The following is a 27,393-nucleotide window of genomic DNA, read 5'->3' as shown; positions in this document are numbered from 1 at the left end:
ATCTTTGTCGTCCTCTACCTGGATGACATCCTAGTATTCTCCAGGAACCCTGAGGAGCATGTCCAACATGTCCGCCTAGTCCTCCAGCGCCTACTGGAGAATCGCCTTTTTATTAAGGCTGAGAAGTGCTCGTTCCACACTCACTCTGTGGAATTCCTGGGGCTCATCGTGGAGGGTGGGTTGACTCGCCCTGACCCCAAGAAGACTCGGGCCGTCGTCGAGTGGGGCCAACCTACCACCCGGAAACAGCTGCAGTCATTCCTCGGCTTTGCCAACTTCTACCGGCGATTCATCCGGGACTTCAGCCGGGTAGCCGCCCCCCTCACTGCCCTCACCTCCCCCCTGCGCCAGTTCACGTGGACACCAGCAGCCAGCGCTGCCTTCAGTGACCTGAAGAGGCTCTTCACCTCGGCGCCGGTCCTAATCAACCCAGACCCCTCTAGGCCCTTCATTGTGGAAGTGGACGCCTCAGACACGGGCGTCGGTGGCGTGCTCTCTCAACGATCGGAGGACCAGACCGTGCACCCCTGCGCCTTCTACTCCCGCCGTTATACCTCCGCCGAGGCCAACTACGACATCGGGAACCGCGAGCTGCTGGCGGTGGTGGAGGCGTTCCACGAGTGGCGGCACTGGCTGGAGGGCGCAGAGCACCCCTTCACCGTCTGGTCGGACCACAAGAACCTAACCTACATCAAGTCGGCCAGGCGGTTGAACTCCCGTCAGGCACGCTGGGCCCTGTTCCTCGGGCGGTTTAACTTCCACCTCACGTTCCGTCCGGGCTCCCTGAACGCCAAGGCTGACTCCCTTTCTCGGCTCCATGCCGCAGAGGAGGAACCCACCACTCCTGACACCATCGTTCCATCCTCCCGGGTCGTTGGAGTGGTCACCCTGGAGATCGAGGCGGTGGTCAGAGCTGCACAGCGCACCCAGCCAGATCCCCGACCGGGGTCCCCCGGCCGTCTCTTCGTCCCGGACGCCGTCAGGACCAAGGTGATGCAGTGGGGCCACGCCAGCCGCTTCGCCTGCCATCCTGGGGCCCTACGCACACTGTCCTTCCTGCGCCGGCGGTTCTGGTGGTCCACCATGGCCGCGAACGTCAGGGAGTTCGTCTCGGCCTGCCCTACCTGCGCTCGCAGCAAGGCATCCCACCGGCCGCCTTCAGGACTGCTGCGGCCTCTACCCGTGCCCGGTCGACCGTGGTCCCACCTCGCCATGGACTTCGTGACCGGCCTTCCCCCGTCCCTAGGCAACACGGTCATCCTCACCATCGTGGACCGCTTCTCCAAGTCCGTGCGGTTGGTAGCTCTGGCAAAGCTACCGACCTCGGCGGAGACGGCGGAGCTACTCACCACCCACGTCTTCCGGCTTTACGGGCTTCCCCAGGATGTGGTTTCCGACCGTGGTCCCCAGTTCACATCCAAGGTGTGGCAGGCCTTCTGTTCTGGGATTGGGGCCACGACCAGCCTCTCCTCCGGCTACCATCCCCAGACCAATGGGCAGGCGGAGAGAGCCAACCAGAGCCTGGAGTCGGCACTCCGCTGCATGTCCTCCCTCCATCCATCCTCCTGGAGCAAGGACCTACCCTGGGTGGAGTACTCCCTGAACGCCATGGTGAATGAAGCCACCGGCCGGTCCCCCTTCGAGTGCTCCTTGGGGTACCAGCCACCCCTGCTTTCTACCCAGGAGGGCGAAGCGTCGGTACCATCAGTCCAGGCACACCTCCTTCGCTGTCGTCGGGTCTGGACCTCCGTACGCTCGGCCTTGCTTCGGGCCACCGCCCGAACTACCCGAAGCGCCAACCGTCGTCGCACTCCAGCTCCGGTGTACCAGGTGGGCCAGAGGGTCTGGCTCTCCACGGCGGATCTCCCCCTCAATGTCCCCTCCCGGAAGTTGGCGTCGAGATACATCGGCCCCTACGCCATCGACCGGGTCATCAACCCCGCTGCCATCCGGCTGGTCCTCCCTCACTCCCTCCGTCGGATCCACCCGGTGTTCCACGTCTCCCGGGTTAAGCCCCATGTCGCCAGCGACCTGATGCCACCAGCCCCTGCACCGCCCCCTCCTCAGTTGGTGGATGGCCACCCCCAGTGGGCGGTAAGGAGGCTCCTCAGGGCTCGTCGCTGTGGCCGGGGTTTCCAGTACCTGGTGGACTGGGAAGGATATGGCCCAGAGGAACGGAGCTGGATTCCCCGGTCCCAGATCATGTCCCCAGTCCTCCTCAGGGACTTCTATCGGGCCCACCCGGAGGCTCCGGGCCGGTCGCCAGGAGGCTCCCCCTCGGGGGGGGGGTCCTGTTACGGCTGGGCCGTCACACACGCCCTCCCCCGCCCCCACAGCTCGAGCACCCGCCCCCACAACTCGAGCACAGCGTGCTCTCCGCCGCAGGTGAAGCTCGTTCCCGGTGATTGGAGGGTTATCCAGCCACAGTCAAACCAACACACCTGTCTCCACTCCCAATTAACCCTCTGGCTACATCTACCCTGGACTCCCTTCATTCATCGTCAGTTCTTCCCTAAGAATGACCTGGCAAGTATCCTCTGTGATTAGTTATGAACTTTGCTCTTGTGCCTATTCTTGTGATTCGTTGATATCTTATGTACTGGCCTACCGTGGAGACTTACCCTGCTTTCCTGTTCCTCCACAGCCCATGCCAACCACTACCGCCATCCCGCCAGGTTGAAACCCCCAGCCCGCCAGGCTGAAACCTCCGGACTCATCATCTGTGTTTCCACCCACCTGCACTGTAAATAAATACCCTACGGGGCTAACACTGTATTCTGCCTCCGGTGTCGTGTCCTTGAGCTCCCTCGCCCCCGTGTCACAACAACTTTGAGGAATCTAAAATATAAGACATATTTTTCAGAGTTATTTCACACTTTATTGTTAAATACATAATTCCTATGTGTTCATTCATAGTTTTGATGCCTTCAGTGAGAATCTACAATGTACCAAATAGTCATGAAAATAAAGGAAACGCATTGAATGAGAAGGTGTGTCCAAACTTTTGGCCTGTACTGTAGATTTGCAGTGGTTAGATTGCACCTAGACCCGATTTAGCTCAGATTAACCAACCATAATACATATTTACATTACAATAATGAATAAACAACATACAGTAAGTTGAAATGTCATGCACGTACAGAGGATCTTTGCCTTGTTATGTTCTTTCCATCCCATCCCATCCATCCCACAGATACGGTTTTGTCACCTTTGATACTGAAGAGGATGTCCAGAAACTCCTTCGTCGTGTAAGTATAACATTCACTCAAGTTATAGTCACATAGAGCCAACACACTGCATACAATGGATATGGAAATACACTTTCAAAAAACAGAAACAGTAAGGGGATTTACACCCCTACTTCTACTATAGATTAGACGCAGCTGATACACATGTACGTATCTGTCTCCACAGATGAGGTTACACATGTGTACATGTCAGGGCTTGACATTAAGCTTTTTCAGGTACTTGTCCTTTGGACAAGTGAATATATATTTTACTTGTCTGAGAGCTCAAGTTACTTGTCCAAATACAAAGATTTTGAAAAAGCAATATGTGTTAGTGCAAATAACAAATTTGACTACTATTGATTTGATAATTTGATCAATTAAAAACATATATTAATTAAACAATATTTTGTAATTATTAAAAATTGTTATGAAGGGGTAATCAGTGATTTCTTTTAGACTAAGATTGGCCACGTGGTCTGGGGTGGTCTAGCACCGCGGTCTACAGTACACACATATGCCCATGTCGGCATGAGTTCAAATCCGGCCCATGCCCTGCTGACATGCCCTCCCTTCTTCTCCTTACTTTCATGTCTGTCTTCATTATATCTGTCCAATAAAATGAAAAATATGAGTGGGACTGCCCCACTCAGAAAACAATTCTTAAAAAAACAAGAAGATTGGTCACAATAGGCATGAATATTTAAGAATATTTACGATAACTACAAGAGCACCTGTCGAGCCCTGCATGTCCTGTTAGTCTACATAATAGTGTTAGTTAATGCTCTCATTAATATGTGCTGGATTCCTTCTCCCCTTGTCCCCACTAACCATCCCCCCTCAGGCTGACACACTCAACATCAGGAACAAGAAGCTCAGCATTGGCCCAGCCATTCGCAGGCAATACATAGGAGGGCATCGTAAGTATGTGTAGTGATAACTAAAGCAGCTTAATAAAGCACCTTATAGTGGTAGAATGAACGTTGTAACGTACTTACAGTAAATTGACATATTTAAGTTTTATTAAATATAGCATTCTGTATGTACATACTGTATTAGTATGGTGAATTATCATGTTATGTGGACAGTTAGTGTTATTTTTTCTATTGCACATAGGTTGGTGGTTGAAATCTTGTCTCCCCGCCCCCTCCCCCCTTCTACCCGCTTTACTCAGCCAATAGTTTCTCCGTGTCAAGCCCTACCCCTGGTATGACCATACCTGCTCCCTGTGGCACCACAGGTTACCCCTACACGGGTTACCCCTACACTTTCCACAACGGAGTGGCCTATTTCTACTCCTCCGAGATGAGACCTCCTGCTCCTGCACACCACTGGCCTGTGAGTATGTTCCCCACTCAGCCTCAAGTGGGCGCTGCTCTACAAACAGAGAGACAACCACAACCGGACTGTCGGGAGACTTGTTATTCCCAACCGGACTCTATGGGAGACTTGTAATGTTTGATATTGGAGTCGCTCCAATCGAGCCTCGAACCTGTGACCTTTGACTTGCCAACATACGTCACCGTCTGCTCAAATACCCCATGTTAACCAGCTACGCTATCGAAAAGCTAGCAATTCGACAGGGGGCATTTGAACTTGAGGAGATGTTTAAATAGAATTTTCGATAAAGTTCTGTCTGTCATTTTCTTTCATTTCAAATAATGTATAGGGATAGGCCTCCCCTGGACTTTGAATATGACTTAAGCTAAGATCTCACCTAGGGCAAATTCATTCATGTCCCAGTCAGTGTCTGCAAATTCATTCATGTCCCAGTCAATGTCTGCAAATTCATTCATGTCCCAGTCAGTGTCTGCAAATTCATTCATGTCCCAGTCAGTGTCTGCAAATTCATTCATGTCCCAGTCAGTGTCTGGCTCCCCGGTAATGGTGACCCAACCACCTCAACCCATCTACCAACAACCAACCTACCATCACTACCAGGTCAGAGCAGTCTGTTTTGCACCCTCTCACCCCCCATTACAACTAGGTTCACCTATAATAGCATCGTTACCATGAGCAATAACAACAGGCAGTTGTTTATTTGTGGGATATGTTCAATGCTGTTGAGAAAGGTGATATGTGACAGCAGCTGGTGAAACTGGGAACAAGTCGGCAGCCTATTTAATGTTCAGACTTTTATTCTGAAAAATTTAAATACATTTCAGTGTTGTTGAAAATCAACGCTAGTCAACTAACACAGCTTGTTTTCTGAGCCTGCTAACAATGTCAAGTAGTATTATAGTTAACTAGGTAGTAGTCTGGATTACTCACTGAATCCATTGCATTGCAATGTTTTGGCTTGACTAGCGAGTGTGTCACTGATTTTCACAACGTACATTTTTACAGAATAAAAGTCTGAACATTTTGATCGGTTGGCGACTTGTTCCCCGTTTCACCACATGCTGTCACATATTGTGTAACTGCTCCGTACACTGCTTGATAGTGAGCTGCTCTTTTATGCCTTTGCCGTAGGCCCCCGCCCAGTGTATCCCTGGCCATCTGCAATGGAACCATCCCCAGGTAAAAGCAGAGGAGGCCCTGTTTTTGTGTCACCCCCTGGACTTTTAGGTGTGGGGGGGGTGGCAAGGTGCATCCTTTGAAAAAGCAACTCATTGTGATTGTGTGTGTGCTTGTGCATGTGTCAGTCTCCAGCCCCCTCCAGCCCTGTGTTGCCCTGGTACATGCAGCCCCCGCCCAGTGTATCCCCCGCCCAGTGTATCCCTGGCCATCTGCAATGGAACCATCCCCAGGTAAAAGCAGAGGAGGACCTGTTTTTGTGTCACCCCCTGGACTTTTGGGGGGGGGGGGGGGGGGCAAGGTGCATCCTTTGAAAAAGCAACTCATTGTGATTGTGTGTGTGCTTGTGCATGTGTCAGTCTCCAGCCCCCTCCAGCCCTGTGTTGCCCTGGTACATGCAGCCCCCGCCCAGTGTATCCCCCGCCCAGTGTATCCCTGGCCATCTGCAATGGAACCATCCCCAGGTAAAAGCAGAGGAGGACCTGTTTTTGTGTCACCCCCTGGACTTTTGGGGGGGGGGGGGGGGGGGGGGCAAGGTGCATCCTTTGAAAAAGCAACTCATTGTGATTGTGTGTGTGCTTGTGCATGTGTCAGTCTCCAGCCCCCTCCAGCCCTGTGTTGCCCAGGAGTCACCACAGCCCCCACTACACCCATCTGCGTAACGAGTACATGGCTGAGAGCTCTGACTCCTCTCCCACGTCTGCCACTGATCCCCTCAAGTAGAGTTCAACCATGGTTTCAGCCATATTGTTCTTCATGTAATACTTTGATATTATAGGGTATTTTGGGTAGATCAGTGCCAAAAAATCTAAAAAGACCCGGGGGGGGGGGGGTCATTCTTCTAGTTAAAGTAGCAGACAATTTGTCCATCATTCATTATGCTTTTTGTCCCAATAGTGGCGCATTGCTGGCTGCTCTGTTGAAGATGCGTCTCTGTGCCATCAGCTCATATGAGGAGAACTGGAGAAGTCCATATGACATTTGGCTCAGCAGTACTGGAGCTAGCTGTGCATGCTCTAAAGCCCAGTGATCCTGTTTGCATTGGCTAATACTGTAGGCCTATAAGGAATCTGTTGAAAGGAGACTTTGCCATGTTGGCATTGCCATGACAATTGTTGGTCACATGAGAATGAATTTGACACATAATTATCAAGGCAATGCAAAAATGGCAAAATCAACTCTCTTTTTTTCAACAGATTCCTCATAGTAGCCCATGTAACATATGGGTTTTAAAACACAGCTAGCTCAAGTCCTACTCAGCCAGACATCAGATCCGACTTCTGCTCCCTATACAGAACTCAACCATGAATGTCATTGGGGCCAGACCAGGGCCATGACATATTTAACTGACTCATTAAATGATGATGGCTCATATCCAGCTTGGTACGGTACATTACAGCCTCGCCTCGGGGGTATCTGTACCAGTCCAGACCAGCATGACGTGGCCCATATCAGTGCCATAACAACATTGCTATGTGTTGGTGTACCTGTGTATGTGTACCTTTTTCATACAGATGAGGACATGTTAACCAATTGATCCCATGACAAGTATTTTCAATCAATTACTGTATATACTGTAATTCAAATGTGTTGTATTGTGTTGATGATATAGGCTACGTTTGCACACTTGATGTGAACTTGATGTTCTGGGGGAGGGGCTACTGTCAAAGGCGGCCAATCGTGTGCAGCACATGTTGCAAATCATGTGCAAGCGAATTGTACTATTGGTTAATAATTGGTTTAAATAAAATGAAAGCCGAATATGGAGTCATATCTTCAATTTAACAGCTTACTTTGTGAAGTTCATTGCAAACTGTCTGGAAATGCAGCTTCTTCAAATAGTTTGCCCACTGCTTTGTTTTTGCTACAGCAGGCTAAACATGTTTTATTCCATTGTTGTAAAATGTTTTGGCATATAGCCTACCATGCACAAATGCAGTAGGAAACATCGTCATCCAGTGAATGTTTTTGGTCATAGCATCCAGATTGATCTGAAGATGAATTAATGTCATGGACATCAAGAAGAGACAACTGCTTCTGTCATTGTTGTAATCGGGACAAATAGCCCAAATGCGAGGTGTTCTCATTACTCCACCCCGACCTGGCATTACGTTGCTCTCTCACTATGCGATCACTTCGCGTGGTGTTTCTAAAAGATGCAGAATATGTGTGGAGTAATAGTAATAATAAGCATGTTACCTTTTCTGTTGTATATATCAGAAAAGTAATACATACGAATGAAAATACTATTAATTTGATAGGCATTTCAAATGGGGAAGTGCGGGGTTTTTAAATTGTCCCGCCATCAACGCCTTGAGGTTATTCAAGGTCAGGCCTTGGAACATTCCATCCTTCCAAATTCATGGGTAAGCGGAAATAAAACTAGGCGCAGCAAACTAACAATTCTTTATTAAATAAATACATCAATTCTTTAAATGTTAGTGTCATATAAATGTAATCTGTATTTATTTTTTCTGCTGATATTTAAATCCTAAATATCCTCTTCCTTCGAGCGTCGTCTCCCGCTCTGTCACCTTGGTTGCGTCCACCACAAAGAGCGCGAGACTATTTAATCCCAACGACTGGTCCACAATCTGCACCATCGCCACAAGAGAGACAGGTACTCATCGCGACTGCTGCGCTGGTTGTGTTTTCGCGATAAATTGTAGTTCGCTAGCTAACTTGTATAGTTCGTTTAGGCTTTCCAAAATCTACTTAATTTGCCCAACACTGACATCATCAGGACTAAGAGTCAACGATGGAGCCCGAAGTATCAGTAAGTCATGTTAGCTTTTGCACTGATATTTTCACTTAGATGCTGTGTGTGATTGTGTTGATGTAGATCTAGTTCGCTTGGTAATAATCATCTATTAACGTGTTAATCTTGTGCATCTTTGACTTTGATTCTGGTTGGTGAGTCTTTTAGCTTGCTTAGTCGTTTTCTTCTCTTGGCGCCTAGGCTCGCAGAGCTAGCAATCGGCATCGGCTTAGCTAGCTTTCCATCGGAGCTAACCCTAACCCATTGATTTATTTTATGAATATTGCGCCTTAAAATTCATTTAAAAATGATGCATTCCCCCACAGATCGAGCCCAGTGGTTAGTAGTTTAATGCATTTCAGGTTGTACTATATCAATATGGTTAAAATCAAGGCCACTGTAATATGGGGAGACTTTTTTTTTTTAGTATTTGAAGTGCAAAAGGTCATGAAGGTTTCGTTGCTATTGTTTTGAGAACGGGTCACTCGCAGACACAATAAAGTGCACCTTCAAAGAGCAGGTGTGCCAGGGTATCCGCGGTGTCTTGAAACGTATTACAAGTTGATAACTCCATTTTGGGAAAATCAAGACCCTTAATAAGTATTAAAAAGTCTTATCACGATTTTACGAGGTCTTGAGTTTTGTAGGTATTTTTCTGAATTAGACTCTGTCCAAAGAGTTTGAGTCCTAAAAACGTTTAGTAAAAGTTTGTGAATTAATTAGTTTTTATTAAAAAAACAAAGATGAACCGGAAATGGTGTTGTATGACAGTGGTCTAGACAGTGGTCTAAATGGTGTTGTATGACAGTGGTCTAGACAGTGGTCTAGCGAACTAAAACTGTTAAGTTAAAGGTGTCACTGATGTGAACGGTTACAGCTCGAAGTGGCGGTGAGGTCTGGAAAAATATTGACACGGTCTTTAAAAAGTCTTAGAAAGGGGGTAGTGGTGGTCTAGTGGATAGTGAGTTGGACTTGGGATCGGAAGGTTGTGAGTTCAAATCCCGCCTGAAGCCACACCACTACTAGTGTGCCCTTGGGTAAGGCACTTAGCCCTCAGTTACTCCAGGGGGAATGTCCCTGTAATTCGTAATTGTAAGTCGCTTTGGATAAAAGCGTCTGCTAAATGGCTAAATTAAAATTATAGAAAGGTATTGAAATTAACCTCAAGATTCCTGTATATACCCTGTAAGTGAATCATGTATCTATCAGTCATCATAAGAAGAAATCTACTAGAGCCATGGCCATTAGCAGTCACAATGCTAGAAGGAAGAATCTTCTTTTTAATTAAAATGTAAAATGTATTTACAGTGGAGATAATTGATGTGGCCTAATTCTGCTTTTTCAAGTTTACTTGCACACAGACTCAGACCAGCACTCCCTCTCCTGATCCGGTGTATCTGGAGACTGGTAACACCAGTCCCTCTCACCATGCCCGCCACTCCGGCACAGTCATCCCAAATCGCATCTTTGTGGGAGGAATTGACTTCAAGGTGAATTACCTGTTTACTTGCTCACTTGATAACCTATTTGTTTACCGGGGCCAAGTTTAAGGACCCCAATTGAAATAAGCCAGTGGCTTTCTTGGGTTTTTATCCTGTTAGTTGACCTTGTATGTAATATGTACTTTCATGTACCTACTTCTGCAAATCTTCTAATAAAGTTTTCAATCAATCAATCAATCAATCAAAAGCCATGCAACCTCACTTGACCCTTTTGGGGGGATTTAAGGGAGCATCAAAGTATACAAACATAATTAATTCATGAATGTGTGTGTGTGTGTGTGTGTGTGTGTGTGTGTCTGTCTGTCTGTCTGTCGGGGTGGGGGTGGGGATGTGCATGTTCCCATTTGTGAGTAGACAAATGAGAACGAGCTGTGGCGTTTCTTTTCCCACCATGGAGATGTACTGGACGTGAAGATTGTGACTGACCGTGCTGGGGTGTCAAAGGGGTGAGTTCAGATATAGATTTGCAGTGGTTAGATTGCACCTAGACCCGATTTAGCTCAGATTAACCAACCATAATACATATTTACATTACAATAATGAATAAACAACATACAGTAAGTTGAAATGTCATGCACGTACAGAGGATCTTTGCCTTGTTATGTTCTTTCCATCCCATCCCATCCATCCCACAGATACGGTTTTGTCACCTTTGAAACTGAAGAGGATGTACAGAAACTCCTTCGTCGTGTAAGTATAACATTCACTCAAGTTATAGTCACATAGAGCCAACACACTGCATACAATGGATATGGAAATACACTTTCAAAAAACAGAAACAGTAAGGGGATTTACACCCCTACTTCTACTATAGATTAGACACAGCTGATACACATGTACGTATCTGTCTCCACAGATGAGGTTACACATGTGTACATGTCAGGGCTTGACATTAAGCTTTTTCAGGTACTTGTCCTTTGGACAAGTGAATATATATTTTACTTGTCTGAGAGCTCAAGTTACTTGTCCAAATACAAAGATTTTGAAAAAGCAATATGTGTTAGTGCAAATAACAAATTTGACTACTATTGATTTGATAATTTGATCAATTAAAAAAATATATTAATTAAACAATATTTTGTAATTATTAAAAATTGTTATGAAGGGGTAATCAGTGATTTCTTTTAGACTAAGATTGGCCACGTGGTCTGGGGTGGTCTAGCACCGCGGTCTACAGTACACACATATGCCCATGTCGGCATGAGTTCAAATCCGGCCCATGCCCTGCTGACATGCCCTCCCTTCTTCTCCTTACTTTCATGTCTGTCTTCATTATATCTGTCCAATAAAATGAAAAATATGAGTGGGACTGCCCCACTCAGAAAACAATTCTTAAAAAAACGAGAAGATTGGTCACAATAGGCATGAATATTTAAGAATATTTACGATAACTACAAGAGCACCTGATGTAAGAGCCTCAAGGAGAATGAGGCGCGGCATAGCTTGCAAATATTTTTTTTACTATTCAGATCGGAAGGAGGAGTTATTTCTTTGCAGATATTAATACGTATTAATTTCTTTTTTTGTTTTGACTTGTCCGTCAGAGAACTGCAGGAGGAAGTCCACTTGTCCGAACATAAAATATACTTGTCCTGGACAAGTGGACAAGCCGTAATGTCGAGCCCTGCATGTCCTGTTAGTCTACATAATAGTGTTGGTTAATGCTCTCATTAATATGTGCTGGATTCCTTCTCCCCTTGTCCCCACTAACCATCCCCCCTCAGGCTGACTCACTCAACATCAGGAACAAGAAGCTCAGCATTGGCCCAGCCATTCGCAGGCAATACATAGGATGGCATCGTAAGTATGTGTAGTGATAACTAAGGCACCTTAATAAAGCACCTTATAGTGGTAGAATGAACGTTGTAACGTACTTACAGTAAATTGACATGTTTAAGTTTTATTAAATATAGCATTCTGTATGTACATACTGTATTAGTATGGTGAATTATCATGTTATGTGGACAGTTAGTGTTATTTTTTCTATTGCACATAGGTTGGTGGTTGAAATCTTGTCTCCCCGCCCCCTCCCCCCTTCTACCCGCTTTACTCAGCCAATAGTTTCCCTGTGTCAAGCCCTACCCCTGGTATGACCATACCTGCTCCCTGTGGCGCCACAGGTTACCCCTACCCGGGTTACCCCTACACTTTCCACAACGGAGTGGCCTATTTCTACTCCTCCGAGATGAGACCTCCTGCTCCTGCACACCACTGGCCTGTGAGTATGTTCCCCACTCAGCCTCAAGTGGGCGCTACTCTACAAACAGAGAGACAACCACAACCGGACTATGGGAGACTTGTAATGTTTGATATTGGAGTTGCTCCAATCGAGCCTCGAACTTGTGACCTTTGACTTGCCAACATACGTCACCGTCTGCTCCAATACCCGATGTTAACCAGCTACGCTATCGAAAAGCTAGCAATTCGACAGGGGGCATTTGAACTTGAGGAGATGTTTAAATAGAATTTTCGATAAAGTTCTGTCTGTCATTTTCTTTCATTTCAAATAATGTATAGGGATAGGCCTCCCCTGGACTTTGAATATGACTTAAGCTAAGATCTCACCTAGGGCAAATTCATTCATGTCCCAGTCAGTGTCTGCAAATTCATTCATGTCCCAGTCATTGTCTGCAAATTCATTCATGTTTCAGTCAGTGTCTGGCTCCCCAGTAATGGTGACCCAACCACCTCAACCCATCTACCAACAACCAACCTACCATCACTACCAGGTCAGAGCAGTCTGTTTTGCACCCTCTCACCCCCCATTACAACTAGGTTCACCTATAATAGCATCGTTACCATGAGCAATAACAACAGGCAGTTGTTTATTTGTGGGATATGTTCAATGCTGTTGAGAAAGGTGATATGTGACAGCAGCTGGTGAAACTGGGAACAAGTCGGCAGCCTATTTAATGTTCAGACTTTTATTCTGAAAAATGTAAATACATTTCAGTGTTGTTGAAAATCAACGCTAGTCAACTAACACAGCTTGTTGTCTGAGCCTGCTAACAATGTAAAGTAGTATTATAGTTAACTAGGTAGTAGTCTGGATTACTCACTGAATCCATTGCATTGCAATGTTTTGGCTTGACTAGCGAGTGTGTCACTGATTTTCACAACGTACATTTTTACAGAATAAAAGTCTGAACATTTTGATCGGTTGGCGACTTGTTCCCCGTTTCACCACATGCTGTCACATATTGTGTAACTGCTCCGTACACTGCTTGATAGTGAGCTGCTCTTTTATGCCTTTGCCGTAGGCCCCCGCCCAGTGTATCCCTGGCCATCTGCAATGGAACCATCCCCAGGTAAAAGCAGAGGAGGCCCTGTTTTTGTGTCACCCCCTGGACTTTTAGGTGTGGGGGGGGGGCAAGGTGCATCCTTTGAAAAAGCAACTCATTGTGATTGTGTGTGTGCTTGTGCATGTGTCAGTCTCCAGCCCCCTCCAGCCCTGTGTTGCCCTGGTACATGCAGCCCTCTGAGCTTGTGTACCAGCCCCTGGAGATGCCCCCTGACGGAGGTTGTGTCCAGCCTGCCGTGCCAGTGCAAGAGACCCCCATCCCAGAGGTATTCTTAAAACCAGTGATCTAGTTCAATCAATCAATGTGATTTTGGTGTGTAATACTTTTTGTAATACTGTAATTATTATTTTTGTTGGTGTGTAATACAGTTTTTTCATAAAGTTATGTATCACCACCACCAGAAGATTCACACAATTTGCATGATACATTATATCACTCATAATCTACGTGTTGTGTCATAGCCGCAGTTCATCGACCACATGGTGCAACCGACCTACCATCAAGTGTATGCGCAAAGTCTGCCGGCTATGGCGCCTATCATGCAGCAAGAACCAGTAAAGGTATAAATTAATCTTATAGTATGATACTACACGTATATGATGGATGTTGATAACTGGCCTTTTGGGATGACTTACAGTGAGTTGTGCCGAATCGTAATGCATTGTCTTTTCATGTCCCCCTCAAGGACCAGTTTCATTTTATGAGACAAGGTTTCCCTCACTCCTCTGTCAACATGAAGCCCAGGAGTCACCACAGCCCCCACTACACCCATCTGCGTAACGAGTACATGGCTGAGAGCTCTGACTCCTCTCCCACGTCTGCCACTGATCCCCTCAAGTAGAGTTCAACCATGGTTTCAGCCATATTGTTCTTCATGTAATACTTTGATATTATAGGGTATTTTGGGTAGATCAGTGCCAAAAAATCTAAGTAACACAACAAAATGTAGAAAAAGACCCGGTGGGGGGGTGATACTTACTGAAGACACTGAGCAATACCTAGGAATTGTGTCCTATTTTTCCTTAAAAAAAAAAAAAAAAAAAAAAGTGGGGCTTTGGGATGTTAGGATGTGTTGTGATGTTTGTCAAGGTGTGATGTGTTGTGATGTTTGTCAAGTTGTGATGTGTTATGATGTATATCAAGCTGTGAGGTGGGGTGATGTATGTGAAGTTGTGATGTGTTGTGATGTATGTCAAGTTGTGATGTGTTGTGATGTATGTCAAGTCGTGATGTGTTGTGATGTATGTCAAGCTGTGATGTGTGTGATGTATGTCAAGTTGTGATGTGTAGTGATGTATGTCAAGTTGTGATGTGTTGTGAGGTATGTCAAGCTGTGATGCGTTGTGATGTATGTCAATTTGAGATGTGGTGTGATGTTTGTCAAGTTGTGATGTATTGTGATGTTTGTCAAGTAATGTGTGTATAATGTTTTGTGTAAAAAGAAAATGGAAAATGAAAATAAAATCTTACAAAAAAAAGGAATTGTGTCCTATAACTGGTTGACTTTTATATGTGGTTTTCATAAAGAATGATCACTGGAAACATAACATTATCTGCATGTTTTTGTAACGAACTGGATTTCGCTGTAGGCACAACTGTTTGTTAACTCTTAATAAGATATACAAATTAAACTATAGGTAGTGAGCAAAACATCAGTGTCAAGTTAGTATAGTATGTGCTATAGACAGCTGACGTTATGAAGAAGTGGGACTAACATTCACTGTAATGGGTTGTTCTGAGATAGTCTCAGTTACTATGTTGTTCTAGCAATGTGGATCAAAATAAAAAGATGAGAAATGGAAACATACTTGACACATGGTTGTAAATATATCTGATATTTTAATAAGAAAATGAGAATGGATATCCACCAGGGACAAAAAGACAACACAATCAATAGATTGTTTTTTTGTGTTGTTTGAGAAATAGTTCATAATTTGACATGAAAATAGAAATTGAATGAGACACACTCTTGCTTTGAAAACCTAAGGCAGTTCTGAATAGCTGTCATTATTATTCACATATAATGAAAACAAATTACTCTCTTGAAAATAAATACAGTGAATAATAAGCTATTGTCCTGAATGCTATTGTCATAAAGCATCCCCACTCTATAGTAACAATAAGGAAAGAGACCCTTATACAGTAAGAAATGAAGATGCAGAGACTCCGGTCCAGTGAGTAGACAAGTAGACGCATACAGTGGCAGTATCGGACAGTTTTTTGTTCAAGTCAACAACTCACTAATCATGTACATCCACATCTAAACCTGGTGGTGGTTCCATGGTTCTGTATTAGGTACACCTGCATAAGATGTGGCTCTACAAGACCAGAGTCGCTGACCCTGTGAAAACAACTAAGGACTGACAGGAAGCTAAGCTCGGTTGAGGTCGGATAGAGACCAATGGTACACTGTCCATCTCCCATACACATCACAACACTGTCATGTTCTCTGAAAAGCTCAAGCTAAGTAAGGATGGACTATAATTAATGAAAGCAGTCTACTTAAGCTAGCATAGGCGATTTCAGTGCCGTTTCTCTTGGGTCTAATAGGATAAAATAATGGGTGGTTTTGCTTTGTGTGCGTCTAGTGGGGAACAGCATGTGTGAATATGTCATTGTTAAGTTTGGCACGGTGTAATAGTCTCAGGCGTCATTCTCTCCTTCCGCGTCATTCTGAACCTCGTCCTCCATTATGGGCACTATCAGGTTATCCTTTGACATCAGGTTGTACTTCATCACAAATCGCGTGAACCGATGACACAGGAACGTCTCGTTCTGGAGAAAGCAAGGGAATTAATTTAGCTTTTATCCATAAAAAAAAAAAAAAAGTAGGTCAACGAAACATTTTAACAACAATGATAGTGAACGTATGTAGTCACTGGCAAATCTCAGAGAGATTATATATATAGAGAGAGAGGGTAGATGGTGGAGAGATGGCAGACACGGTTTACCTCGTAATGGTCGAAGATCTGGCGATGGTGGAAGTAGGCGTGGGAGAATATCCTATAGATCCGCCGACAAACAGAACCCAACTTCGCTACAGATGATTCTTTAATACTCACCCTGCAAAAAGGAACCAGTCATTTACTGAGAAAATGTCACCATTCACATACTGGAACAGCATTCTGTTTACAGCAACCATCAAATGGAGGTAAACATATCAGTCAATACAGTATGAGAGGTGGAGTATTAGTGAACTAGACGGTGAACAAGTACAGTCAATCAAAACGGATGTCAGAGTGAAGGATGTAAGTGTTCAACGTTAGTGGAAGCATACACACAACTCCTCACCTGCTGGGGAAATACTTGTTGCTGTTGAGGAGGCAGGCAGCGCCGTCCAGAGTGTGTCTGGTGTAGTCGATGGCTGGACACTGTAGGAAACGACATACATTTTAATATCAGTCTGAAATAATGAGTATAACACAGTTAGAAATGTATAACTGGCACATGAATGTTTGGGGGCTAAAGGACCAGGGAAAGGTTGTAAGGACTGAACCACTGATCTGCCTCTAATAAGCAGCCGATATCGGTAGAGAGTGGAACATACCTCTTTGGGGGTCTTGTGGGCAGCACAGAGGAAGATCCACTGCTCTGTTGCAGTCATCTGGGTGCATGTGTCTGGGTGGCATTCTCCCTATGGCGGAGCATTATGTTAGACTTGCAAATTAATTACCACTCAGACAAAAATGGGGCTATCTTCCAAGCGGCCAATCATTTAAGTAAGTGTATACCTGTAATTTCACTGCAAGTCCATTCAGCTCTAAACAGAACTGTCTGAAACAGACAACAAGAGACAACAGTTTGGGTGTTAAAATTGGCTTTCATCGTGAGAAAGAGAGGTCACAGAAGGGTGAACGACATTCCCTATATAGCAAAAACATCGTCACTGGTATTCCTTCTAATGAGTCAAAGACCACAATGAGATTTGACTTTCCCAGTACCAGTGCACATTATGGTTTTTTGGAAGTGTTTAATGTCAACCACTACCTGAGGTGTTCATACTTCCAGACCCCTTCGTCCTGACCTTCAGGGGGCTCCAGGATCTTGTCAATGTTTGAGCAGTCTGTCCGGATGTTCTGCTGGATGTACTGAGAAGAACAATAGCTACATTTTTAAGACAAGGCAGACATACACAAAATACCACAATAGCATTGTAATTCAACATCAGATTTTTTTTCTATTTACCCAGAGTATTTACCGCATCGATACCATGTTTATGTCTGCGTGCAGTTTGAAGGTAGTTACGGAGCCATTGCTAAATGCATAATGAATGGAAGTCTTCAGGAACAACTAGCTAGCTCCTCTCAAAAGCAGGAAAATAGACCTTCTAACCACACCCAAGCTTGGTGGTTGGCTCTGCCAAAAACCTTCAAACTGCATGCAGACACATAAAAATGGGATCGATCATGAGTACATCTGACTGGGTAAGTAGGAAAATGTGTTGCCAAAATATCCTTTGAATCCACAACTGAGAGAGAGCTGAGAGCAGAGACTGCTGCTTGATAGTGGCCTTGTTGAATTTACCAAATGTATCCACAAATTGCTCAAGTTGCATTTTAGTCCCATATGACATTTGATTTGAGTCCCACCTGCTGCACAGCCAGAGTGCTGTCCATCTCCTCGAATGACTCATCGGGCCAATTGTAGAAATCCTGTAAACAAATAACTGAGTCAGTCAACAGTTCTGATGACAAGAATCTGATATTAGACCCATGCATGTCTGTCCCCCAGCAGCTAACTGCGGCACCTCATATCTAGCTAAGGTGTATTATTAATTGGATGCTAGCTACTGTTTCTAGTGGCTCTTCTGTTCCTGGCTCACTAATAAACCAGGAGGGCAGGATTGGTTAGCTCAGCTGACTAGAGTCAAGCAAACTGTGTAGTTATAGCCAGAGCCATACATGCATACCCATGCCATGGTTCTGGTTAGTTAACTACCTGGTGGGCTGATTTAATCAGCCCACCATGTAGTTAACTAACCAGAACCATGGCATGGGTATGCATGTATGGCTCTGGATAGAACTACACTGTTTGTTGTGGATAGTAAATTACTACTACTACTACGATCAGTGGCAGCTGAGTGACAGCTGCTGCTAGTGGCTAGATACCTAGCTAGCCAGGCTAAGAGGATCACTCTCTATGTCAGTGCGGGTTCTAAGCTAAGCTACGCTAGCTCAGTGCTGCTTGACTTGTCTGGTGTAAACTAGCTAGTAGCTTTGGCTAGCTGGTTAACGCCATGGCTAGTCCCAGACTCAGGGGTAGGAGGAAGGCCAAAACAATGTTCTCAAGTAAAACAGTCAGACCTGAAGAGAACAGTTATCGGACATTTACATCGTGCGAATTGTAACTGTTTATAGTACAACAGTCCTGTTGTTACCTTAGCTTTAGACCCTGGGCGATTCCTCCTCAGAACAGCTGCACCCTCCGCCATGACCATCTCGCCCCAAATCCCGGATATAGATTAGAACTGATGACGTCACCGTCGCCGCGCGCTTGGAAGTGGAAGTGGAACACTTGGGTACGACGCTGGAGTTCAATCAATCACACCGCACTGCGCTCTTACAGCAATGACGATTCTATAATGGCCCTACCGTATACAGTTTTATATTATTTTTTATTATTATAATATTATTATTATAATATTATAAACGCGAAAAACTGTATATGGTAGGCCATATAGAATCTTATAATATAAATATTATTAATATTATTATTGTTATTATTATTATTATTATATATTATTATTATTATTATATATTATTATTATAATATACATATTCTTGTATTACTATTATTGTATTTGTGTGTTTTATTTTATATTTGAGTATGACAACATTACAGTTTATAACAGGCTACTACATATGTAGTGTAACACTGAAAATGCAAAACGCCTACTGATAACATTTACATTGACATGTTTGGCATTTAGACAATTCAACTCAATCGATACATTCGACTAAGCAAGTGAATTATCAATTCACCAGTCGTAGCAGGATCTAGCTCCTCCTCTAGCTCAGGCCACGGGCCATTGGCAGTCGTCGTGATAGAAGAAGAAAGAAAGATGTATATATATATTTTTTCTTTTTTTTTAAATATAATGATAATTATATTGATAATCTTATAGTGATGTTTTCCACTGATCATAGTGTTTTCCACTGAGCACATCAGAGTTTAATTGGTTCTTAGAAGTGTCTATTCATTTGATGGTGTTTGTTGTGTGTGTCATTTGACAACATTATTTATGTGATTTGTGGAGTTTAGGGTTTTGTGTGTGACTTTTGGATTTGTGTTTAGAGTTAAGAGAAAGTGAGCCATGCGTTCAGAAAATGTGTGGAAGCGATAGAAAAAAACTGTAATTGATACAAAAATGTTTAACATTTAAATAATGTTTTATTTGATTTCTCTCGTTACTTATCGAATGTCATCAGGTCATCAGTTCACTAGTATAGTAGTCAGTCCTTAGTTCTCAGAGTGATAAGTCATTCAAGCCATGTCCCCAAAGAAGGATAGCCTCCTTTTTATCTGCTATAAAGGTTCAGAAACACCACTGATCTAGGGAACAAAGTGTGCTTCAGTTCACTAGTATAGTCAGTCCTTAGTTCTCAGAGTGATAAGTCATTCAAGCCATGTCCCCAAAGAAGGATAGCCTCCTTTTTATCTGTTATAAAGGTTCAGAAACACCACTGATCTAGGGAACAAAGTGTGCTGTTGGGAGTGCTGCTCACAACAATAATACCTACTGTTGATAATCAACTGATTGAAATGCTTACATAGTTGTTCCTTCACATGATGAGGATCCATATAGTCTATTCAATGCATCAGATATAATCAAGTTGTTTTTTGAACACACACTATGACAGTCATGAGGGACATATCAGATCTGATGGTGTTCTCCATGTTGCTCTACATGCAGGCTGCTGTATACTATCATCTAACATGCATCCATGTCCTATTTAGAATACATTTTGTGTGTGCTGCTGAGAGACCGGGCGTTGTGATGACTTAAAGCATTTCAAGCGGTAAACATGTATCCCTTTATTGTGGATTACTGAATAAAATGTCTTTCGGTAGAGGTAGGCTACGGTATAAAAAGAGACGTGGGTCAATAATGTGCGGGGCTAGGACATTTGCATTGATGAATCAGGGTTTTTATCTGTATGGGGAGGATCAAGACCTTGGCAGCATCGCAAAAGCACCAAATCCCTGCTCATTAAAATAACAAAACGTCTGATCCAATGACCTTTGATTGAGGTTTATAAAACAGGCGCGTGTCTCTATGCTCCAAAACTGCTCCAACTCTCAATGCAGAATGAGTAAGGTAAGGTAGAGAAAATCCATCCATGTTTCAGCTAACCCTGTTGGGACATACTGTGTTTGTACACAGACAAGGGTATCATGCATTTCCCTCTGTCATGGCTTGATTGTTTCATGGACTTTAAAGCTGATTTGCTTGAATGTGGTACCCTTCTACCGAGCAGTACCATAGAACCGGCAAGAGAATAGTATAATAACGGTGTACATACTGTAATGGCAACTATTATTTACTATTAGTCACATTTTGGAAGAGTGAAAACAAACTTACAAATGTAGGCCTTCAAAATGTTGATTGAGTACGAGACAGGTATAACATTGCTCGACACAAGAGAATTATTATGGATGAAAATATGTACCTAATCATTAACATTTGCATTGGTTTATTTGGAGGGAGGTCTACCAACTCAGCTCGCCATTAGCACTGAAGGACAGAGCACATACTGTGACTCATACTACAATCGTTTCCTCCCTCCCTCTGTAGATTACTTTTTACGAGGATAAAAACTTCCAGGGTCGCTCCTATGAGTGCGACACAGACTGCCCTGACATGCACCCCCACTTCAGCCGCTGCAACTCCATCAAGGTTGACAGTGGCTGCTGGGTGCTGTACGAGAGACCCAACTACGCTGGCTACCAGTATGTGCTGACCAGAGGGGAGTACCCTGAGTACCAGCGCTGGATGGGCTACAATGATACCATCAGGTCCTGCCGTACCTTCTCTTATGTGAGTAGCCGGGAGGTGAGAGAAGGGGGATCCGATGGGATGGGTTTCATATGTTTTTTTTTAATGGCTTAGTTTGTTTTTTCAATTGGTTATGTTTGTGTGCTTGGGCTTTTTGTGTATGTGTACAATATGCATGGCATTGCTGTTTTAGTGGATCACTGCTCATTGAACAGATCATGTTTTGTTGTTGAAAGGTTTCAACAGAGCATGTGACAGCATAAATGAATTTCAGGCAGATGTAACTGGATCATATACATAGCTATCCTACGTTTTAAACCAATATGATTCTGTGACTCACCTAGAGGGGGAATATCTTTATCTATGGAGGACACACTCTTATTATACATACATAGATTATACACACACAGATTTGTGTGTATTTGTGTGTATTTAGAACAGTGCCGTACACGAATGTCATTTCAGTATAACATTTATTTTGTGTAGTCATAGACTATGTCTCCACCTCCAACCGACACCATAGCCAGCAGAATATCAATATCCATAATCTCATCCAGAACATACTCTAGATTAAAAAATGAAAACAATACAAAATGTTGTCCTATATGTGTTAAAATATTTTCCGATCTACCTTTGTTACCTGTGGTTGTTTACTTACCCATACTGTAACATTGTACTTGCGTCACATGTACTGTGCTTCTGTACCAGCAGACTAGCGATTCGCCTTACCGCATGCGAATCTATGAGAGGCCTGACTTCCAAGGCCAGATGATGGAGTTCAATGAGGACTGTGAATCAGTCCAGGACCGATTCCGCACCCGCGACATCTACTCCTGCAATGTCATGGATGGCTACTGGACCCTTTACGAGCATCCCAATTACAGGGGACGCCAGTACTTCATGAGGCCTGGCGAGTACAGGAAGTTCAGCGAATGGGGAGCCACCTGTGCCACCACTGGGTCCTTCAAAAGGATCACTGACTTTTAGGAACACGTCTGCTTGACTGATATGTCAATAAAATAACACCCAAAATCATCCTTGTTTTTGGTTCATTTCCCATGATTTTTTGTTCACATCAAATGGCAAGCAACAATTGATGACTTTATAATGTACTGGGTAGTGTATGTGTTTGGATAGAGAGGACAAAATAAATATGTAGCAACAGTATATGCAATATGCATCTAAGCTTGGCTTTGCTACAAATGCTAAAAGTCATGGCCTCACTTAAACAACTTGTTGTTTGCCAGACCAAGTTCAGGATCAAGTGACAGTTCTACCTCACTCATGCTGCTATCTCCTTTGACACAGAGCCAGTGTGTCAGAAAGGGTCATGCAGTTCAAAATGCCTCATTGGTTCCCAACCAGAAAAAAAGTTAAATACAAAGGAAAAAAGGGCCCTTTACAGAGGAAAAAGGAGACAGATCCTGAAATTCTTTTCATAACTGGTAGTTGAAACTTATCCTTTTACCATTGAACTGAAATCCCATTGGCTACATGCCCTGTCAGTCAAAAGCACATTTCACCCGGCTCGCCAGATCCAGATAATGGCCGAGGCACACGGGAAGCGGCATATTGGCCGGCCGCTTCCGAGGGGGGGTATAGGAGTATTTCTGGACTAGGATCCGTCGCGCAACACCGCCCCCTGGGGTGCCGGAATAACGGTACTGGGCTCGAGGAGCCAGTCAGCCTAGTCTGCCTGGCGCCCTCCTCTGGGACTGCCGGCCACGGGGTCGGGCGGCGGATCCAATGCAATAGGCAGGGGATAATTGGATGCTAAGTTGGGTTAAATTGGCTACCAAATTGGGTGAAAAAGGGATAAAATCTGAAAAACAAATTTATAAAAAAAAAAAAACACATTTCAGTCAATAAGATGCACACTTTAAATGATGCTAACTTTACACCACCTTAATAGAGTGTTACAACAACATGATAATATTACGATGATAGAATGAAGATAGACTACTGTCTCCCAGCAAAGGCCCTGTACAGGACCCCGGACTAGCCCTCCTACTAACAGGTTAGATCTTTAGCCCAAAGGGTCTCACCCTATTGGAATACCAAGACACTTACACAGGCTAGAGGCGGATAGATTCACCCTGCTGTTAACTGTCTACCTCTTATCGCCATAGCTCACAAGTAACCCACAGTGAGATAAAGCATTTAAGTCCCTATAGTTAACGACAGCTCTATCCTTAATGAGTGCACGTTGTTGTGGTTGCAGAAAATGTATTTATCGGTAAGGATACCTTTATCCTTGTGATAATTCAATGATGTGCTAGACTAACCATTTAGATCCTATATTGTGAAATATAGGAGTGAAATATTTTACATTTGACAAGAAGGGTAAAAGAAGGGTCAAATTGACTGATCTTCCTAAATACATTATATAAAAACTCCTCTTTAAATGCAAGTCATTTCTTTATTAATTATTAAAAAGGGTTAAATGTTAAAATATATTAGCAAGTTAACCAGGCAGTTTAAATATATAGAAATAGAAATAACAGAAATAAAACAAAATCATAAAATGAATCAAAAACAAATAAAAATTAAATTAAACCTTATTCTAATTTGGAGAAGTCCCGAGCAGCATCGGCCAAACACTCTCGGTTCCTCTAAAGGTCTCCCACACCATCCTCCTCAAACGTCTGGCCACCAATCTGACCTCCTAGGCCTCACCGGTAGAGCTCTCTCCTGGTTCCAGTCCTACCTCTCCAACGGGAAACAGTGTGTCACCAAACATGGATGTCATCTAACCTACTCAAACTCAACAGCAAAAAAAACAGAGCTCATGGTTGTGGCACCCAAGGTGCTGCTCCAGAAGGTTAGTGACTCTCTTCTCCAGGTTGACGGTTGCTCCATCTCCCCATCTCCTGAAGTCCGCAACCTGGGTGTAATCCTGGACTCCACCCTCTCCTTCCAGTCACACATCAAATCCATCACCAAATCCGCCTTCTTCCACCTCATAAACATTGCCAGACTCCGACTGTCACTCTTTGACTCTGTGGCCGAAACCCTCGTCCATGCCTTTGTCACCTCCCGGCTGGACTATTGCAATGTTTGGTACTGTTTGTTTGCAATGGTACTTTCCAGGCCATTAAGGGCCTTCTCTTATTGACCTCCGTGTCCTCACCTAACCTCTCTTCTTAAGGACTAATAAAACCCTACTGTCCCTAGGTTTTGGTTACATTTCAACAAACAACATTTAAATCATAAATCATTCTTGAACACATTCTTTTTAGCCTTTCTGAATATCTTGATCTTTTGGTTACATGGGTACGTCGTACCAGTTACATCATACTTCCTTATGAAACAATCAACACTCTGTATAGTGAGCATATTTCGTACATTGATTACTGACAGATTACATGTTTCACTGTTGTCTTAAATATCTTGATTACATTGAGTAAATGGCAATTCTCTGGTTACACTTTCTAGCAAATAGGTGATTATGGTATATGGCAAATCTGTGGTTACACAATCTTCTTACAGTGGATGCATTAGTCCCACAGTGTACAGTCGCATGGTTCCCCACACAGACCAATCTTGCATGCATTGTTACTGATTTCTTCGGCAGTTGGCAATGGCAGGCCTATGTCGTTGATCATGCTGTTCAGGTCAATGTCAAAGATCAAGTCTAGGCCCAACTCTGGGAAGGGATCTTCCTTGGTACCTGGTATCAGGACGGTGTACTCCGGTGGTGGCAGTGGTTGCGCAACGTCGTCCTCTGCTGGTACTGTGACGAAAAATGCTGGTGAGGATGGCTGCTCTACGCCTCCCTCTGGTGGCATTGTGACGATGAACACCGGTGAGGATGGCTGCTCCAGGCCTCCCTCTGGTGGAGGCATTGGTGGTAGTGGTGGTTTCACAGTAGGCAGTGGCGGTGATGTTTCCACAACCTTCTCTGCTGGAGGCGGTAGTGGTGGTCGCACGATACTCCATCCGGACTGGATGGGATCTGGACCCACAACACACCACCCCGGTGGTAGATTGGTCCAGGGAGGCAGGGACGTTTCCGTTGTCTCGATGTGAACTCAGGATCAGCTTACTCGGTTTGGCCCGGTTACTGGTCTCTGGCGCCCTAGTTCCTTAGTACCTCACCCATCATCCTTTTCACCGCTTGCCTCTCAGTCCTTCTCAGGTACAGTTCACTAGACTTATACCATAGGTTAAGGCGCTTGCCTGGGCTTTCTATAGCATTACGTCTGATGGTGATCATCATTTAGATAATAATATTCCTCACAGGTTCAGGTTTTCCCACGGGTTCTACATCTGGCCTGGACAGTGTGGATTTGGGTCATAGTCCTCGGTGGTAGACTGGTCTTCAGACTCAGGATCGTCCACAGGTTCATAGACAAAGCCACTGTGTCTCCGACCTCCGGTAGTGAGTAGTTTGGGTAGTCTGAGTAGTGGTCTGTTTGACCTGCTTCAGCTCGATCCAAACCCGTCGCGTCCACCCCTGAGATTCAGCATTACTCTTTGGCTTCAATACATGTTCCCCCAGGGCCGTATTTCCATCGGGCCCAGAGACCCCTAATGGTTCGTCAGATTGAGGGAGGTCCATATTTTTTACGCTAAGAAACACAGAATTTACAGTCAACCAATTCCAAAATAACCTTTTTTAGGAGCCATGGTCTGTATGGCCTGCAGTCCTACCTTAAAATTATTGTTACATTTCTCTTGTCAATTCATATTTGTATTTATTATAATAAATCAAATACCAATAATTGTACCAGATATTTTACACTTCTCCAGGCAGTACATTCAAATCTTAAAACTTTCACAAAGCATGACCATGCCAAATAATCATGAATAATAAACAATATATTTGATCATAGCACAAATAACCTTGATTTGATTTGACCAAAATAACACCCAGGGAGAGACTTAAATAATACAGCTATGGTGCATCGCGCTTTCGTCTGGAAGTCCAGTCAATCAGAGCTTTTCAGGCTCTCGCTATTGCAGCTATTGCTCTAAACAATGTAACAGTGTGGTCATCATAATGAGAATATAAAAAACACACCTGTGAGCTTTCTGCTGATTCAAACACCTGCTGATCTGGATAACAAAAGCTGGCATCATACTTTTCCAAAGCTCAAATGTATATAAGGAATCTCACAGGGCCAGTTAAAGCAAAGCAAGGGGCTTAAATGACAGCAAACATGGGCAAGGTATATGTGTTTTACATCCACACACACACTAATACATGTTCTAATACACACACACTAATACATGTTCTAATACACACACACTAATACATGTTCGTGAACATTCTTTCAATAATTTTGAGTCCACTCTGTGGTCTGAAACTAGAATAGTCTCATATGTGGATCCTGTATTGTATATCATCTGCTTTTCTATCCTCAGATCATCTTCTATGAGGACAGGAACTTCAGCGGGCGTCACCATGAGTGCATGAGTGACTGTGCTGACCTGCACTCCTACTTCAACCGCTGCCAGTCCATCAGGGTGGAGAGTGGCATGTTCCAGATCTACGACCGTCCCAACTACATGGGCCACCAGCACTTCCTGAGGAGGGGAGAGTACTCGGACTGCCAGCGTCTGATGGGCATGTCTGACACTGTCAGATCCTGCCGTATGATCCCTGTGGTAGGCACCTTCTATCCTACCTGAGAATAATACCATGGATTGATACTCTCGATTGATCTGATACTATGGATGCTACAGTGGATATCACTGAGCAGCTTATAGTGTGTTGGTAGTTTAGTGATCTGGAGTGATTCACATGAATGTATGTTGTGAAATGCGAAAAATGAGGGTCACTGAAGTATCTTCCATTCCCTCACAGCACCGTGGTTCCTTCAAAATGAGGCTGTACGACCACAGTGACATGGATGGACAGATGCAGGAGCTGAACGACGACTGTCCCAACGTCCAGGACCGCTTCAGCATGTCTGACATCAACTCTTGTAATGTGATGGACGGCCACTGGCTCATGTACGAGCAGCCCAACTACAGGGGCAGGATGTTTTACCTGAGGCCTGGAGAGTACCGTAGATTCAGTGACTGGGGTGGCATGACCCCTAGGATCGGCTCCATCAAACGTCTCATGGATCTCTAATGAAAAAAA

The 27,393-nt window shown here is 44.2% G+C and overlaps 4 protein-coding genes across 4 annotated transcripts; 3 read left to right on the top strand and 1 right to left on the bottom strand.

The window, feature by feature from the left end:
• Positions 1-8,502: 8,502 nt before the first annotated feature.
• Positions 8,503-14,147, top strand: LOC308158228 (protein boule-like; the record flags this gene model as incomplete). The annotated part of the gene is made up of 11 exons (XM_080531823.1): positions 8,503-8,520; positions 9,864-9,992; positions 10,359-10,450; positions 10,640-10,694; positions 11,729-11,804; positions 12,125-12,222; positions 12,656-12,733; positions 13,265-13,312; positions 13,437-13,571; positions 13,768-13,866; positions 13,992-14,147. 11 exons carry the CDS (start codon positions 8,503-8,505, stop codon positions 14,145-14,147), a joined length of 984 nt encoding a protein of 327 aa, XP_080387949.1.
• A 996-nt stretch (positions 14,148-15,143) lies between these two features.
• Positions 15,144-18,754, bottom strand: LOC308158800 (MOB-like protein phocein). The gene is made up of 8 exons (XM_080532500.1): positions 18,684-18,754; positions 17,896-17,958; positions 17,294-17,394; positions 17,038-17,080; positions 16,854-16,940; positions 16,598-16,677; positions 16,258-16,369; positions 15,144-16,081 (listed from the first exon to the last, which is right to left on the bottom strand). Exons 1-8 carry the CDS (start codon positions 18,741-18,743, stop codon positions 15,950-15,952), a joined length of 678 nt encoding a protein of 225 aa, XP_080388626.1. The 5' UTR covers positions 18,744-18,754; the 3' UTR covers positions 15,144-15,949.
• A 1,861-nt stretch (positions 18,755-20,615) lies between these two features.
• LOC308158227 (gamma-crystallin M2-like) lies at positions 20,616-22,289 on the top strand (the record flags this gene model as incomplete). Its single annotated transcript, XM_080531822.1, has 3 exons — positions 20,616-20,624; positions 21,102-21,359; positions 22,014-22,289. 3 exons carry the CDS (start codon positions 20,616-20,618, stop codon positions 22,287-22,289), a joined length of 543 nt encoding a protein of 180 aa, XP_080387948.1.
• A 4,175-nt stretch (positions 22,290-26,464) lies between these two features.
• LOC308158226 (gamma-crystallin M2-like) lies at positions 26,465-27,384 on the top strand (the record flags this gene model as incomplete). The annotated part of the gene is made up of 3 exons (XM_080531821.1): positions 26,465-26,473; positions 26,670-26,912; positions 27,112-27,384. 3 exons carry the CDS (start codon positions 26,465-26,467, stop codon positions 27,382-27,384), a joined length of 525 nt encoding a protein of 174 aa, XP_080387947.1.
• Positions 27,385-27,393: the final 9 nt, after the last annotated feature.

This window comes from Nansenia antarctica (genome assembly GCF_963989245.1).
Source record: "Nansenia antarctica genome assembly, chromosome: 5".
In the NCBI taxonomy this organism is placed as follows: domain Eukaryota; kingdom Metazoa; phylum Chordata; class Actinopteri; order Argentiniformes; family Microstomatidae; genus Nansenia; species Nansenia antarctica.
The sequence above is the reverse complement of the archived record's forward strand: the minus strand, read 5'-3'. Positions and strand labels throughout refer to the sequence as shown.